Here is a 14,702-nt window from a genome sequence, read left to right on the forward strand (position 1 = left end):
ATTGAACTTATACAAAACAATTGAACAAGTAACAAAAACAAAACACTGCTTGATTTGAAAGCATTTCACAGGTGGCCAGAAGCTGAACTACACTGACTGTCAAGTGTGGGTCCCTGGTTGGGCTGATCCATCACAACCACAAGTGGCTGGATGCAGGGACAGGTGACAGAGCGCTGAAGTGAGTCGGGACGAGCAACACATCCTCCTAGTCAGACTGCCAGTCAGTAGTTGTTTCCTTTCAGACTTTATGTAAAAGGGAGGGAGGGAGGGGGTTGTTCTAGGGAGGAGGCTGTACAGGCTTCTGCTTTTGTCCAATTACAATGCAACTTAGGTGTTGATTACAGTTATACAGCTAAAAGGAGATGAAAATAAAGGCAATGCTCGTGGAATGTACAGTGCATAGTGGAGGCTTGGGCTTCATGCTGTTGCTTGCTTCTCCTGTTCAATGGCTGCAAGGAAGGTGATAACAGGTTAGTTCTTAATGTTTGCACAGTGTCTCAACTTATCAGTAAAACATCAATTTCAAAGGATAATCAGCATTTGATGTAGAATAAACCTAACATACTTTCTTTGGTGGGCAAGGGGTTTTTCTCCTGCGTTTCGGTCTTCTTCAACTTGGTCTTGTCAAAGTTGGAGACTTCCGCAAGATCTGGCTTGTCAGACATCTTTGCAGAGGATCTGGTCAAACAGCAGATGAAAGAAACTGAACAATTAGACATTTAGGTTTCAATGTAAAAGAGAAAGCAAGAATTTATTCCAGATTGGGCAAATATGAACAAAACCTGGTCTATGAAACCATGGGCCTTGCACACAATTTAGCACAGCTTCCATCATAGTTACTCTTAATAGGCCCATACATTCAAATCAAACCCAAAATGTAGACAAAGAGCACAATCCCCAACAGCACATGTGTTGGGGGGGGGGGGGGGGGTAAGATGAAATGCTTTCATTCTCCCTGGCAAGCAGCCCACATCTAAATTCGAGTACATACAACCTAGTCCATTACTTTCCTAGATTTACAAAAGCAACGTAAAATTGCATTATTTTACGCAATTTATTCTACGAGCACGTGTTCTCATGACTGGCGACAAATCTGGAGAACAGCATTGTGCCATTCTGTGAGAGCTATCTGCAGGCGAAATAGTCTAACAACCACCGCCCTGCTTGGCAGCATCGCAAAACAGGCTTGGGGCTAACTAGTGGCATCGACCATCAATGGGTCAGCATTTGCACATTTGCTTCGTCATATTGACATTGTAGCACATCCTAAATCAAGACATGATAATATTTGTAGGCAACATTGTAGCCTACGTTAGAACATCCACACTCTTGATACGTTTCACTCAAGACACACACTTACTAGGGTACCAACTTCCAAGTGATAGAACAAACAATGACACTATTGAATAGGACTTCAACATCTAGAAATACATTGAGCAATATATATTGATTACGCATTTATGCTTAAGGCTGTTGCAGCGGTTGGACCATTTATAGCCTACACGACAGAATATACTACATGGCTGTGAAGTTAACCTAGTTGGTTAAACATGCTATGTAGGCCCTACGACAATAAATAATTTATTTGCGCACTCACCGGAGGTGTATTGGATACAGATGAATCTCAATCCAGATGGCGCCGAACACAAGTAAAGGCGGGCTGGTCAATCAAAGTGTATTATACTCCGCAATATGCTAATTTGCAGCATGACGTCACGTCCCTTCACTCTCTTGCACAACTTGGTTAGGGAAAATATATATTACGTCATCTTTACAAGCGAGAGAGAGCATAAATAATAGTTGTGGTTTTATTTGTTTATCGTATTGGACAACGAATTTTTATCTCATTTTGATTTAGGGCACCATTTCAGAGCATTGCTGCCAACCCAAACCAGTCCACTGTAAACCGGTAAATCTTCGTGATTGTGTCAATAATGACATCCCGTGGATTGACACAGTATTACATCAGATGGTAACCCTGACTTCATTGGTTTGCATCAGAAACGTAGTAAGACTACTAGTTGATCCCTACGTCGTTGATTACATTTTAGATAATACATTTTCCATGATCGTAAGGCACACTGGTGCTGTGACTGTCTGCGTAGTTCAAAGAGATTCCCTATACAATGTTTTGAATTTGTGATCTTTTGAAATGATAATTCATATAATAAAATAATGAGTCATAACAATTTCTGAAAATGTTGTCTTTATTGTCACAATTTTTGAAAATGATGTCTTTACTGTCACATACCATAAGTGCCACTGACCGGCTGACACCACAACCCAATAGCCCCCCCCCCCCCCCCCCCTCCCTCCCTGTTTGGCATTAAAGCAATGAATAGAACATTTATTTACATATTGTTGATTTCAGATGCACAGAATCATCCAATCAGAAAGGGATATAAAAATAAATTGTAAAAAGGGATTGCAGTTGTTGTGTTTAACTGCTCAGTCTGTTTGTGTGAGAAAGCTACCTGGTCCCTCTTGAGTCTCTGGTCTGGCCTGTGCTCTACTTATTGGTGAAGTACCTGGAGTACATCTGGTTGTACATCACCTGGTTGTCTAACCTGACAGCGTTCCTCAGGCACTGCCAGAACCAGGGCTCTGCGGCTGCAGTCCGGGTCCATTCCAGAACACTCTCCCCACACAGACGCCGCCGCAGACGGAGGAAGTGAGAATGCTGCAGTACAGGTTCCAGGAGAACCAGCACGATCACATCCATGTTTTCATCCAGCAGCCTCTGGTGGGCCAGGTACACAGCCATTCTGAAGGTCCCGGTCCTGACATATGCCTCGGTCAGCACAAAAACGGTCTTGCGGCTCTGTCGGATGCTGTGGGTGAGGTTGTCTATCAGGGGGACCCCTGGGACCCAGTCTCTCTCCTCCAGACAGAGAGGCAGGTGTCTCTCCTGCCTCTCCTCCAGCTGCACCCGCAGGTGGTTCAGCACCCAGTCTGACACCCACAGGTCTCTGGTGTCGTAGGTAACAAAGGCACCATAGAGATTGTTTGTTGTTGCGGACCCAAAGGAATGGTAGCCCTTTAGCTTTGCCCTCAGGTAGTATAGAATATAGGAAGCATCCCAATAAAACATATGAGCTGCCATGGTGATGACCATGGTGAGCATGATCAAGGAAGCGGAGAGGGAGTAAATCAGGAAGGCATTGACGTCATTGACGCATTCTTCAATGTCAAACAGTATCACTGGTTGGCCTCTCGTTTCGGCTGGCATGTTGCAGATCAACTCAGTGGCCAGTCCGGGGATCTCTACGACTTTGTTATCTTTAATCCACATGATGAAGTCAAATAAGTCACAGGTACACTGGAATGGATTACCTTGCAAGGACAAAGTTTTCATGCAGTTTTCAGGGCCCGATAGGAAGGTGGTCTCGTTGACGATAGTCAGTTGGTTGTGGCTGAGGTCAAGTAATTGAAGGTGAGCACCCTTAAGAAATCCATCAGAGAGTTGAGCAATCCGATTGTAGCTCAAGTCAAGCATCTGAAGTGCATTTGTGAAGTTGGAGAGATTTGCCGACATGTGATATAAAGAATTATAGCTTAGATCCAGAATATTCAGTTGTTGGAAACTAGGCAGTTTATCCCAATCAAAATGGGTGAGTAAATTATGACTAATGCATAGTTTCTGAAGGGTATACGGTAAGTTGTCATAGACTGTTGATGGAATCTTCTCAATGCTGTTGAAGGATATATCCAGATAGGTTAAATTCACCAGGTTTTTAAAAAGTCTGTTGTATGAGGCGTCCCTCTCTTTCCATAATGTGGCCAACAAATTGTGTCGAAATTGAAGCTCTTTCAAAGATGCGCTTGTCATCTGCTTAGTTGTTAATGTAAAAATTTTATTGTTTGACATATTCAGTACTTTCAAAGCCGGTAGATTTGTCAAGAAATTTAAATTATGTGTCACACCTGACACTTCAAAATAGTGGCTGTTGTAGCTTAGGTCTAAAACTTGTAGTTTGTGTAATTCCTTAAATGCATTGTTATAGGCCAGGTCAATCTTGTTAAAGGACAGGTCCAGATATGTTAGGGCTGGTAACGTTGTGAACTCTGTCCCATTCAGTGCTGCAGAAAATCCATTTCTTGATAGGTTCAGACATGCAATGTCACCATAGCCCTCAAATTGCTTTGGAGAAATAAAGAAGATATTATTTGAACTAAGGACCAGCACTCGACCAGAGTCAAAGCACTCTTGCTTCACAAGGCCGTGTTTTAACTCAAAGGAAAAATCCATTGAATGTGAATAGTGACTAGTGAGAGGTGACTTGTGCAGCTCCGACTTTGAATTGCTTCCTAAGACACGGCCTGGTGAATCGCTCACTGAAACTGGATACAGCCTATTTTCTGCGAGGTATATTAGTTTCAAGTGTGAGAATTTTCTGAATATGGTAGAATTAGAGCGAACAATGAAATTAATTCCCATGTTTAACGCTGACAGATTTTTTAGATGATGGAGAGGGCTGAGAGTATCTGACTGGATTTCTTTAAAAACATAACCTGCTATATGTAGTGTTCTAAGTGACATCAATTTAGAAAACTGTCTTGAAAGCAGTAGGGTGTCAGGGTAGGCTAATAAATCATAATTGAATGAAAAATCCATAACTTCTAGCTTTGGTAGATAGCTAAAAAATGTTCCTTCAGTCATAGCCTTAGACAAGAAATTATAAGAAAGGAACAGTTGTTTAAGATTGTTTAAACTCTCAAACCAGGAGTTCTTGATGAAACTGAGTGAGTTCCCTGCTAGGTGCAGTGTCTGTAACTCTGTAAGGCCATGAAATGCATGAGGATGAATATCTAGGAAAATATTGGGACAGGGGACACACGGAAATGGAGCATTGGAGCATCGTGGACAGTTTCCCTGTAATTCAAGGGTTTTTAGATGGGTTAGTCCATAGAAATCATCCTTATCAATATACTGTATCTTGTTAGATTCAAGCCATAATGTTTTTAAAGAACTGGGAAGTTCTTTTGGAACTTGAGTTAAATTATTAAAGGCCAATGTCAAAACTTCTAAGTTAATCAATGCTGAGAATGTGCCGTTTCTTATAGTAAAATTATTCTCACAAGGATTCCAGTAGAAGCAGTTTTTGGATAAGAAGAGCTCCTTCACATGTGTTATACCAGAGAGGTAGCTCATATTCAAGAAATTGATTTTGTTATTGTCCAGCATGAGTATTTCCAGGCTGAGTGGGAGGTTTTGTGGAATTTCAATTAGGCCATTTCCATTAAGCCTTAGGTCCTGCAGGTTTGTCAGATTTTGGAAGGCACCTTCGGCAATGTGACTTATATGGTTTTTGTTGACCCAGTTGAGATTGAGAATGGTCAGGTTCTCCAGGTTAGAAAATGATTCATGAGTTACATTCTGGATGTTGTTTTCTGATAGGTCCAGCACAGTCACATTCCTGGTGATGCCATCAGGTATCTTTCTCAGTCGACGCTCCTCACAATTGAAGATGATGTCATCTGTGGTTTTAGTAGTATTGACCACCTTGATGTCACATGGAAACTGCCATGGCATCCATAAGGTACATGAGGTATTTATGACCAGGAAGTGACACAGGAACAATGATGCCAACTGTAACCAGCAGGTGGTAGCAGCCTGGAAATATAAAGTACAAAGTGTGAGGATGGAAATATAATGACAGATTAATGAAAGACTAATGATTCATGATGAGATGTCTAACTAACGTGGAGTCAGAGGAGACTGGTTGGAGGAGCTATAGGAGGATGGGCTCATTGTAATGGCTGAAATGGAATAAATGGAATGTCTGCCAGCCTCCTCTGTGTGAAGTAGACCAACAAGTAGCCCAAGATGTACTCTTAAGGAGCATACCATTACTCCTTGCAATCCAAGGACCTTAAGGTATTAAGGTATTATATTTTCAGAGGTAGACTGGCTCTGGTAGAAAAAACAGCCAAACACTCCATCTAAAAGTGAATCAATTATCAATTGCGATACAGTTCTAGATACAGTTGAAGTCAGAAGTTTACATACACCATAGCCAAATACATTTAACCTCCGTTTTTTTTAACAATTCCTGACATTTAACCCTAGTAAACATTCCCTGTCGTAGGTCAGTTAGGATCACCACTTTATTTTAAGAATGTGAAATGTCCGAAAAATAGTAGAGAGAATTATTTATTTCAGCTTTTATTTCACATTCCCATTGGGTCAGAAGTTTACATACAATCAGATAGTATTTGGAAGCATTGCCTATAAATTGTTTAACTTGGGTCAAACGTTTCAGGTAGCCTTCTACAAGCTTCCCACAATAATTTGCGTGAAATTTGGCCCATTCCTCCTGACAAAGCTGGTGTAACCAAGTCAGGTTTGTAGGCCACCTTGCTCGCACACACTTTTTCAGTTCTGCCCACAAATGTTCTATTGGATTGAGGTCAGGGCTTTGTGATGGACACTCCAATACCTGGACTTTGTTGTCCTTAAAAACTTCTTATGGCTGCAGGGGCAGTATTGAGTAGCTTGGATGAAAGGTGCCCAGAGGTGCCCAGAGGAAACGGCCTGCTCCTCAGTCCCAGTTGCTAATATATGCATATTTTTATTAGTATTGGATAGAAAACTGTTTGAATGATGTCTGTGAGTATAACAGAACTCATATGGCAGGCAAAAATCTGAGAAGGAATCCAAACAGGAAGTGGGAAATCTGAGGTTGGTCGATTTTCAACCCAGTCACTAGTGAATACACAGTGGGATATGGATCAAGTTGCACTTCCTAGGGCTTCCACAGGACGTCAACACTCTTTAGAAACTTGAATGAGGCTTCTACTGTGTTGTGGAGCCAGATGGGAACTCTTTGAGTCAGTGGTTTGGCAGAGCCAGGTCTTGGTCAGGTGCATTTCACATGATAGCGACCTGCGTTCCATGGCTTTCCTACAAAAAATGGAATTCTCCTGTTTGAACGTTATTAAAGATTTATGATAACAACATCCTAAAGATTGATTCTATACTAAGTTTGACAAGTTTCTTTGACCTGTAACATAACTTTTTGAAGTTTTCAACCGACATTCGGCTGGACCTGCACGAGCGTTTGGATTTATGTACTAAACGCGCTAACAAAAGTAGCTACTTGGACATAAATAATGGACATTATCGAACAAATCAAGCATTTATTGTGGAACTGTGATTCCTGGGAGTGCATTCTGATGAAAATCATAAAAGGTAAGGGAATATTTATAATGTGATTTCTGATTTCTATTGACTCCAACATGGTGGATGTATATTTTTTTTTTCTGAGCGCTGTCTCAGATTATTGCATGGTTTGCTTTTTCCATAAAGTTTTTTTTTTAATCTGACACAGCGGTTGCATTAAAGGAGAGGTATATTTCCATGTCTAAGAATTGTATTTTCATCAACATTTATAATGAGTATTTCTGTAAAATGATGTGGTTCTCTGCAATATCACCGGATGTTTTTGGAACTAGTGAACGTAACGCGCCAATGTATACTGAAATGTTTTTATATAAACATGCACTTTATCGAACAAAACATACAAGTATTGTGTAACATGAAGTCCTATGAGTGTCATCTGATGAAGATCCTCAAAGGGTAGTGATTCATTTTATCTCTATTTGTGCTTTTTGTGGTCACCTAACAATCGTTTGTGGTGCTTTCGCTGTAAAGCCTATTTGAAATCGGACACCGTGGTGGGATTAACAACAAGATTAGCATTAAAACGGTAGAAGATACATGTATGTTTGAGGAATTTTAATTATGAGATTTCTGTTGTTTTGAATTTGGCGCCCTGCCCTTTCACTGGCTGTTGTCATATCGATCCCGTTAACGGGATTGCATCCCTAAGAAGTTTTAAGCCATATTGCCACAACTTTGGAAGTATGCTTGGGGTCATTGTCCATTTGGAAGACTCATTTGCAACCAAGCTTTAACTTCCTGACTGATGTCTTGAGATGTTGCTTCAATTTATCCACTTAATTTTCCGTTCTCATGATACCATCTATTTTGTGAAGTGCACCAGTCCCTTCTTTAGCAAAGCACCCCCACAACAAGATGCTGCCACCCCTGTGTTTCACGGTTGGGATGGTTTTCTTTGGCTTGCAAGCCTCCCCCTTTTTCCTCCAAACATAACGATGGTCGTTAGGGCCAAACAGTTCTATTATTGTTTCATCAGACCAGAGGACATTTTTCCAAAAAGTACCTTCTTTGTCACCATGTACAATTGCAAAGGAGCAGCAGAGCTATCTGGAGAAATTGACATGGGAGGAGATACTGGAAGGCAAGGGACCCTAAGCACAGGCTGGGGAGTATCTCCGTCCACAGGAGGAACTGGAGGAAAGCTAAGGCTGAGCGGAAACACTACGAGGAGTTGGCATCGCTGGCAAGGAAGCCCGAGAGGCAGCCCCAAAAATATCTTGGGTGGGTGGGGGCACACAGGGAGTGTGGCAGAGTCAGGAGTCAGAACTGAGCCAACTCCCCGTGCTTATCGTAAGGAGCCAAGGATGGAACCAGAGCCGGTCAGGGCGAAATTGGAGGTGAGCGACGGAAGCGAGGGATAGACAGTGAAGGAGTTAATGGGGAGATTGGAGGAGAGAGTAATGAGGGAGTTGCTGTGTTGGTGCATGAGGCACGACATCCGCCGACGGAGCGTGTCTGGGATTTGATGTCACCTGAGTCAGTTCTCTATACTCATCCTGGTGTGAGGTGTGTGCTAGCCGTCTGGTGAAGACAGTGCCAGCCCCACGCACCAGGCCTCCTGTGCGCCTCCCTAGCCCTGCACGTCCTGTGCCAGCTCGGCGCTACAGCTCTCCAAGACGTGCTTACCATGGCGGGCATCGTACTGGTCAGGCACCGTGTTATGCGGTGGAGTTCACAGTGTCTCCGGGACGTGTTCTTAGCCCGGTGCGTTACATCCCAGCTCCCCGCATCTGCCGGGCTAGGGTGAGGATCCAGCCAGGACAGATGGTGCCAGCCCTCCTCTCCAGACCTCCAGTGCGTCTCCTCGGGCCAGGATATCCTGCGTTGGCGCTGCGCAATGTGTCTCCCACGTGTGTCTGCACAGCCCAGTGCGTCCTGTACCTGCGCCCTGCGCGTGCTGGGTGAAAATCACCATCCAGCCAGGACGGGTTGTGCAGGCCCTTAGTTCGAGACCTCCAGTGCACCTCCACGGCCCGGTCTATCCTGTGCCTCCTCCAAGGACCAGGCTGTCTCTCCGTCTCCTTCCTCCAGAGTCTCCCTCCAGCCCGGAGCCGCCAGAGTCTCCCTCCAGCCCGGAGCCGCCAGAGTGTCCCTCCAGCCCGGAGCCGCCAGAGTCTCCCTCCAGCCCGGAGCCGCCAGAGTCTCCCTCCAGCCCGGAGCCACCAGAGTTTCCCTCCAGCCCGGAGCCGCCAGACTCTCCCTCCAGCCCGGAGCAGCCAGAGTCTCCCTCCAGCCCGGAGCAGCCAGAGTCTCCCTCCAGCCCGGAGCCGCCAGAGTCTCCCTCCAGCCCGGAGCCGCCAGAGTCTCCCTCCAGCCCGGAGCAGCCAGAGTCTCCCTCCAGCCCAGAGTGCCGGAGCCTCCCGCCTGTCCGGCGCTGCCGGAGCCTCCCGCCTGTCCGGCGCAGCCGGAGCCTCCCGCTTGTCCGGCGCTGCCAGAGCCGCCCTTCACTCCGGAGCTGCCAGAGTCTCCCTCCAGCCCAGAGTGCCGGAGCCTCCCGCCTGTCCGGCGCTGCCGGAGCCTCCCGCCTGTCCGGCGCTGCCGGAGCCTCCCGCCTGTCCGGCGCAGCCGGAGCCTCCCGCTTGTCCGGCGCTGCCAGAGCCGCCCTTCACTCCGGAGCTGCCAGAATCGCAGCCCCTCAGTCCAGAGGCGCCCCTCAGTCCAGTGGCGCCCTCTACGAGGGTCTTCAGTCCACATCCCGCACAAGAGCCGCCGCTGTAAGAGGGCCCACCCAGACCCTCCCCTTTAGAGTCAGGTTTTGCGTCCGGAATCCGCACCTTTGGAGGGGGGGGGGGGGGGGGGGGGGGGGTACTGTCACTCCCTGACCATAGAGAGGCTTTTTGTTCTCTATTTTGGTTAGGCCAGGGTGTGATTAGGGTGGGCGTTCTATGTTCTTTTTTCTATGTTTTTGTATTTCTTTGTTTTTGGTCGGGACAGCTGTCTGTCGTTGTCTCTGATTGAGAACCATACTTAGCTCTTGCTCTTGCCCACATGGGTTTTGTCGGTAGTTATTTTCTGTTTAGTGTGTTTTGCACCTGACGGAGCTGTTTCGGTTGTTTCTTTTGTTCCTTGTTGTATTTATTGTTCAGTTTATTAAAATAATGATGAACACTTACCACGCTGCAGCTTGGTCCTCACCTTCTTCCACCAACGGTCGTTACAAGTGGTGTGACGGCTGCGTGGTCCCATGGTGTTCAGAATCTGGACCCCTACAAATCAGCCGGGCTAGACAATCTGGACCCTCTCTTTTTTAAATTATCTGCCGAAATTGTTGCAACCCCTATTATTAGCCTGTTCAACCTCTCTTTTGTATCGTCTGAGATTCCCAAAGATTGGAAAGCTGCCGCGGTCATCCCCCTCTTCAAAGGGGGAGACACTCTAGACCCAAACTGCTACAGACCTATATCTATCCTACCCTGCATCTCCAAGGTCTTCGAAAGTGAAGTTAACAAACAGATTACTGACCATTTTGAATCACATCGTACCTTCTCCGCTATGCAATCTGGTTTCTGAGCTGGTCATGGGTGCAGCTCAGCCACGCTCAAGGTCCTTAACGATATCATAACCGCCATCGATAAGAGACATTACTGTGCAGCTGAATTCATCGACCTGGCCAAGGCTTTCGACTCTGTAAATCACCACATTCTTATTGGCAGACTCAACGGCCTTGGATTCTCAAATGATTGCCTCGCCTGGTTCACCAACTACTTCTCTGATAGAGTTCAGTGTGTCAAATCGGAGGGCCTGTTGTCCGGACCTCTGGCAGTCTCTATGGGGGTGCCACAGGGTTCAACTCTCGGGCCGACTCTCTTCTCTGTATACATCAATGATGTCGCTCTTGCTACTGGTGATTCTCTAATCCACCTCTACGCAGACGACACCATTCTCTATACTTCTGGCCCTTCTTTGGACACTGTGTCAATTAACTAACCTCCAGACGAGCTTCAATGCCATACAACTCTCCTTCCGTTGCCTCCAACTGCTCTTTAATGCAAATAAAACTAAATGCATGCTATTCAATCGATCATTGCCCGCACCTGCCCGCCCATCCAGCATCACTACTCTGGACTTAGAATACGCGGCTCTGACTTAGAATACGTGGATAACTACAAATACCTAGGTGTCTGGCTAGACTGTAAACTCTCCTTCCAGACTCACATTAAGCATCTCCAATCAAAAATGAAATCTAGAATTGGCTTCCTACTTCGCAAACAAAGCTTCCTTCACTCATGCTGCCAAACATACCCTCGTAAAACTGACCATCCTACCGATCCTTGACTTTGGAGATGTCATCTATAAAATAGCCTCCAACACTCTACTCAGCAAACTGGCTGTAGTCTATCACAGTGCCATCTGTTTTGTCACCAAAGCCCCATATACTACCCACCATTGTGACTTGTACGCTCTTGCTTCATACTCGTCGCCAAACCCACTGGCTACAGGTTATCTACAAGTCTCTGCTAGGTAAAGCCCCGCCCTATCTCAGCTCGCTGGTCACCATAGCAGCACCCACTCGTAGCACGCACTCTAGCAGGTATATCTCACTGGTCACCCCCAAAGCCAATTCCTCCTTTGGTCGCCTTTCCTTCCAGTTCTCTGCTGCCACTGACTGGAACAAACTAAAAAAAACAATGAAGCTGGAGATTCCCATCTCCCTCACTAGCGTTAAGAATCGTCAGTCAGAGCAGCTCACAGATCACTGCACCTGTTCATAGCCCATCTGCATACAGCCCATCTATCTACCTCATTCCCATACTGTGTTTATTTATTTTTCTGCTTTTGCACCACAGTATCTCTACTTGCACATCCATCTTTTGCACATCCTACCATTCCAGTGTTTAATTGCCATATTGTAATTACTTCGCCACCATGGCCTATTTATTGCCTTAACTCCCTTATTTGACCTTATTTGCACTCACTGTATATAGACTTTGTTTTCTTTTTTTCTACTGTATTATTGACTGTATGTTTTTTTCATTCCGTGTGTAACTCTGTTGTTGTATGTGCCGAACTGCTATGCTTTATCTTGGCCAGGTCGCAGTTGCAAATGAGAACTTGTTCTCAACTAGCCTACCTGGTTAAATAAAGGTTAAATAAAAATTAAATTAAAAAATACTTGCATACTATTGTTTGTAGAGATGAATGTGGTACATTCAGGCATTTGGAAATTGCTCCCAAGGATGAACCAGACTTGTGGAGGTCTACAATTTTTTTCTGAGGTCTTGGCTGATTTCTTTTGATTTTCCCATGATGTCAAGCAAAGAGGCACTGAGTTTGAAGGTAGGCCTTGAAATACATCCACAGGTACATCTCCAATTGACTCAAATTATGTAAATTAGCCTATCAGAAGCTTCTAAAGCCATGACATCCTTTTCTGGAATTTTCCAAGCTGTTTAAAGGCACAGTCAACTTAGTGTATGTAAACTTCTGACCCACTGGAATTGTGATACAGTGAATTATAAGTGAAATAATCTGTCTGTAAACAATTGTTTGAAAAATGACATGTGTCATGCAGAAAGTAGATGTCCTAACCGACTTGCCAAAACTATAGTTTGTTAACAAGAAATTTGTGAAGTGGTTGAAAAACAAGTTTTAATGACTCCAACCTAAGTGTATGTAGACTTCCGACTTCAACTGTACATAACACCCTTTACTTTCATATCACATCAACATCATTTCACAAATGCATAATACACACTTACTGTAGACTGTTTTATGACAGTTTCAGCCGACAGTATTTTTCAGTGACAACATATTTCTGGTGGCCATCTTCTGTTAAACACAGGATGTCACGCCCTGGTCTTTGTATTTTGTGTTTTCTTTATTAGTTTGGTCAGGCCAGGGTGTGACATGGGTTTATTATGTATTATGTGGTGTGTTTAGTCTTGTTTTTTTTGTAGGTATTAGGATTGTGGTATAGTGGGGTTTTCTAGAAAAGTATATGGTTGCCTGAAGTGGTTCTCAATCAGAGGCAGGTGTTTATCGTTGTCTCTGATTGGGAACCATATTTAGGCAGCCATATTAATTGAGTGTTTCGTGGGTGATTGTTCCTGTCTCTGTGTTTGTTTGCACCACATAGGCTGTTTAGGTTTTCATGTTACGTTTATTGTTTTTGTATTGTTCGTGGTTCATCTTCATTAAAGATGTATCGAATTAACCACGCTGCATTTTGGTCCTCCTCTCCTTCACCGCAAGAAAACCGTAACACAGGTGTTCAGAGCATTCTATATAGCACTTTACCACAGGTATTTGGAGCATGCTAGATAGCTAATTATCACAGGTGATCAGAACATGCTAGATAGCTAATTATCACAGGTGATCAGAGCATGCTAGATAGCTAATTATCACAGGTGATCAGAGCGTGCTAGATAGCTAATTATCACAGGTGATCAGAGCATGCTAGATAGCTAATTATCACAGGTGATCAGAGCGTGCTAGATAGCTAATTATCACAGATGATATTAGCATGCTAGATAGCTAATTATCACAAGTGATCAGAGCATGCTAGATAGCTAATTATCACAGGTGATCAGAGAGTGCTAGATAGCTAATTATCACAGGTGATCAGCGTGTGCTAGATAGCTATCACAGGTGATCAGAGCATGCTAGATAGCTAATTTAGCACAGGTGGTTCCTCTGTCTTCCGTCTGTCTTCTGTAAACACGTGCTGTAACGTGGATATTTGGCCATGTGGGATGTTATTTCTCACATATATCAAAGATGAGGTCCTTATGCTTCCAAAAACGTACTGCAAGCCATCCGTGTTAATGGTCAAACTGTGCGTCGGGGCTCTTAACACCCCCCCCCCCCCCCCACTAAACCACGGAAGACGCCTTCACCCAAGGACTCTTATGTGTAATGTAATGGAGCTGAGAGTAAAGATCAAGGGCTGGCCTACAAGCATGTATTTTATGGTCAATAGCTCAATAGCAATAGATTTGTGATGGAGGACATACTACTAATTTCCACATACTAGTTATCTACAATATGTTTGCCTAGATAGAAATGGCATTTGTGAATGTGTCGATTGTGAAATATCACTACTTCCCCTTTAAAAAGTAATGTATTTTCTCATGTTTCATTATCAATTTGGCCACTTTCGAAAAGCCAATACCCTAAATACGCTAAATAGACACACCCCACATATATTTATAATAGCTGAAATTAATCAAACTTACCATATTGTTTACCGTTGATTCCTTGTGATATTTTGAAAGCCTTTCAAATAAGTTGTGCCTGGTAGTTTAGTTACCAATTAGCAAAAAAGTTTAATAAAACTGCAGAGGACTGTTCATTTTCTTTTTGTTTCCATCGATGTAGTCCCTTGTGTAATGACTCAATTCCTCTCTACTCAAACACACGTTGAAGTGCAACTAAAATTCCCCTTGCAGCTATAGTTAGTCAGATGTGTTCATCAAGCTGGTTGGTTGCCTCAATCAGGTGGATTATGGGTAGTCAGTGTTGGGGCATGTTATTAGGGAAGTTCTCCTCTGATTTTCTTCCCACTTTCTGTAATTAATTA

The 14,702-nt window shown here is 44.1% G+C and overlaps 1 protein-coding gene across 1 annotated transcript; it reads right to left on the reverse strand.

Moving 5' to 3' along the window:
* Positions 1-250: 250 nt before the first annotated feature.
* On the reverse strand, positions 251-14,526 carry LOC139386141 (toll-like receptor 8). The gene is made up of 5 exons (XM_071131591.1): positions 14,359-14,526; positions 2,514-5,614; positions 1,598-1,669; positions 566-678; positions 251-449 (listed from the first exon to the last, which is right to left on the reverse strand). Exons 1-5 carry the CDS (start codon positions 14,359-14,361, stop codon positions 418-420), a joined length of 3,321 nt encoding a protein of 1,106 aa, XP_070987692.1. The 5' UTR covers positions 14,362-14,526; the 3' UTR covers positions 251-417.
* Positions 14,527-14,702: the final 176 nt, after the last annotated feature.

The sequence above is a fragment of the Oncorhynchus clarkii genome, chromosome 3 (assembly GCF_045791955.1).
Source record: "Oncorhynchus clarkii lewisi isolate Uvic-CL-2024 chromosome 3, UVic_Ocla_1.0, whole genome shotgun sequence".
Taxonomy (NCBI): Eukaryota; Metazoa; Chordata; class Actinopteri; order Salmoniformes; family Salmonidae; genus Oncorhynchus; species Oncorhynchus clarkii.

Excerpts from the sequence above, each read along its gene's own strand:
- LOC139386141 (XM_071131591.1), bottom strand. Across the intron at positions 1,670-2,513 it reads TCCAGGTACTTCACCAATAA|ATTGACCAGCCCGCCTTTAC; the intron begins GTAGAGCACAGG and ends TAATACACTTTG. Across the intron at positions 450-565 it reads CCCCTTGCCCACCAAAGAAA|CCATTGAACAGGAGAAGCAA; the intron begins GTATGTTAGGTT and ends CCTTCCTTGCAG.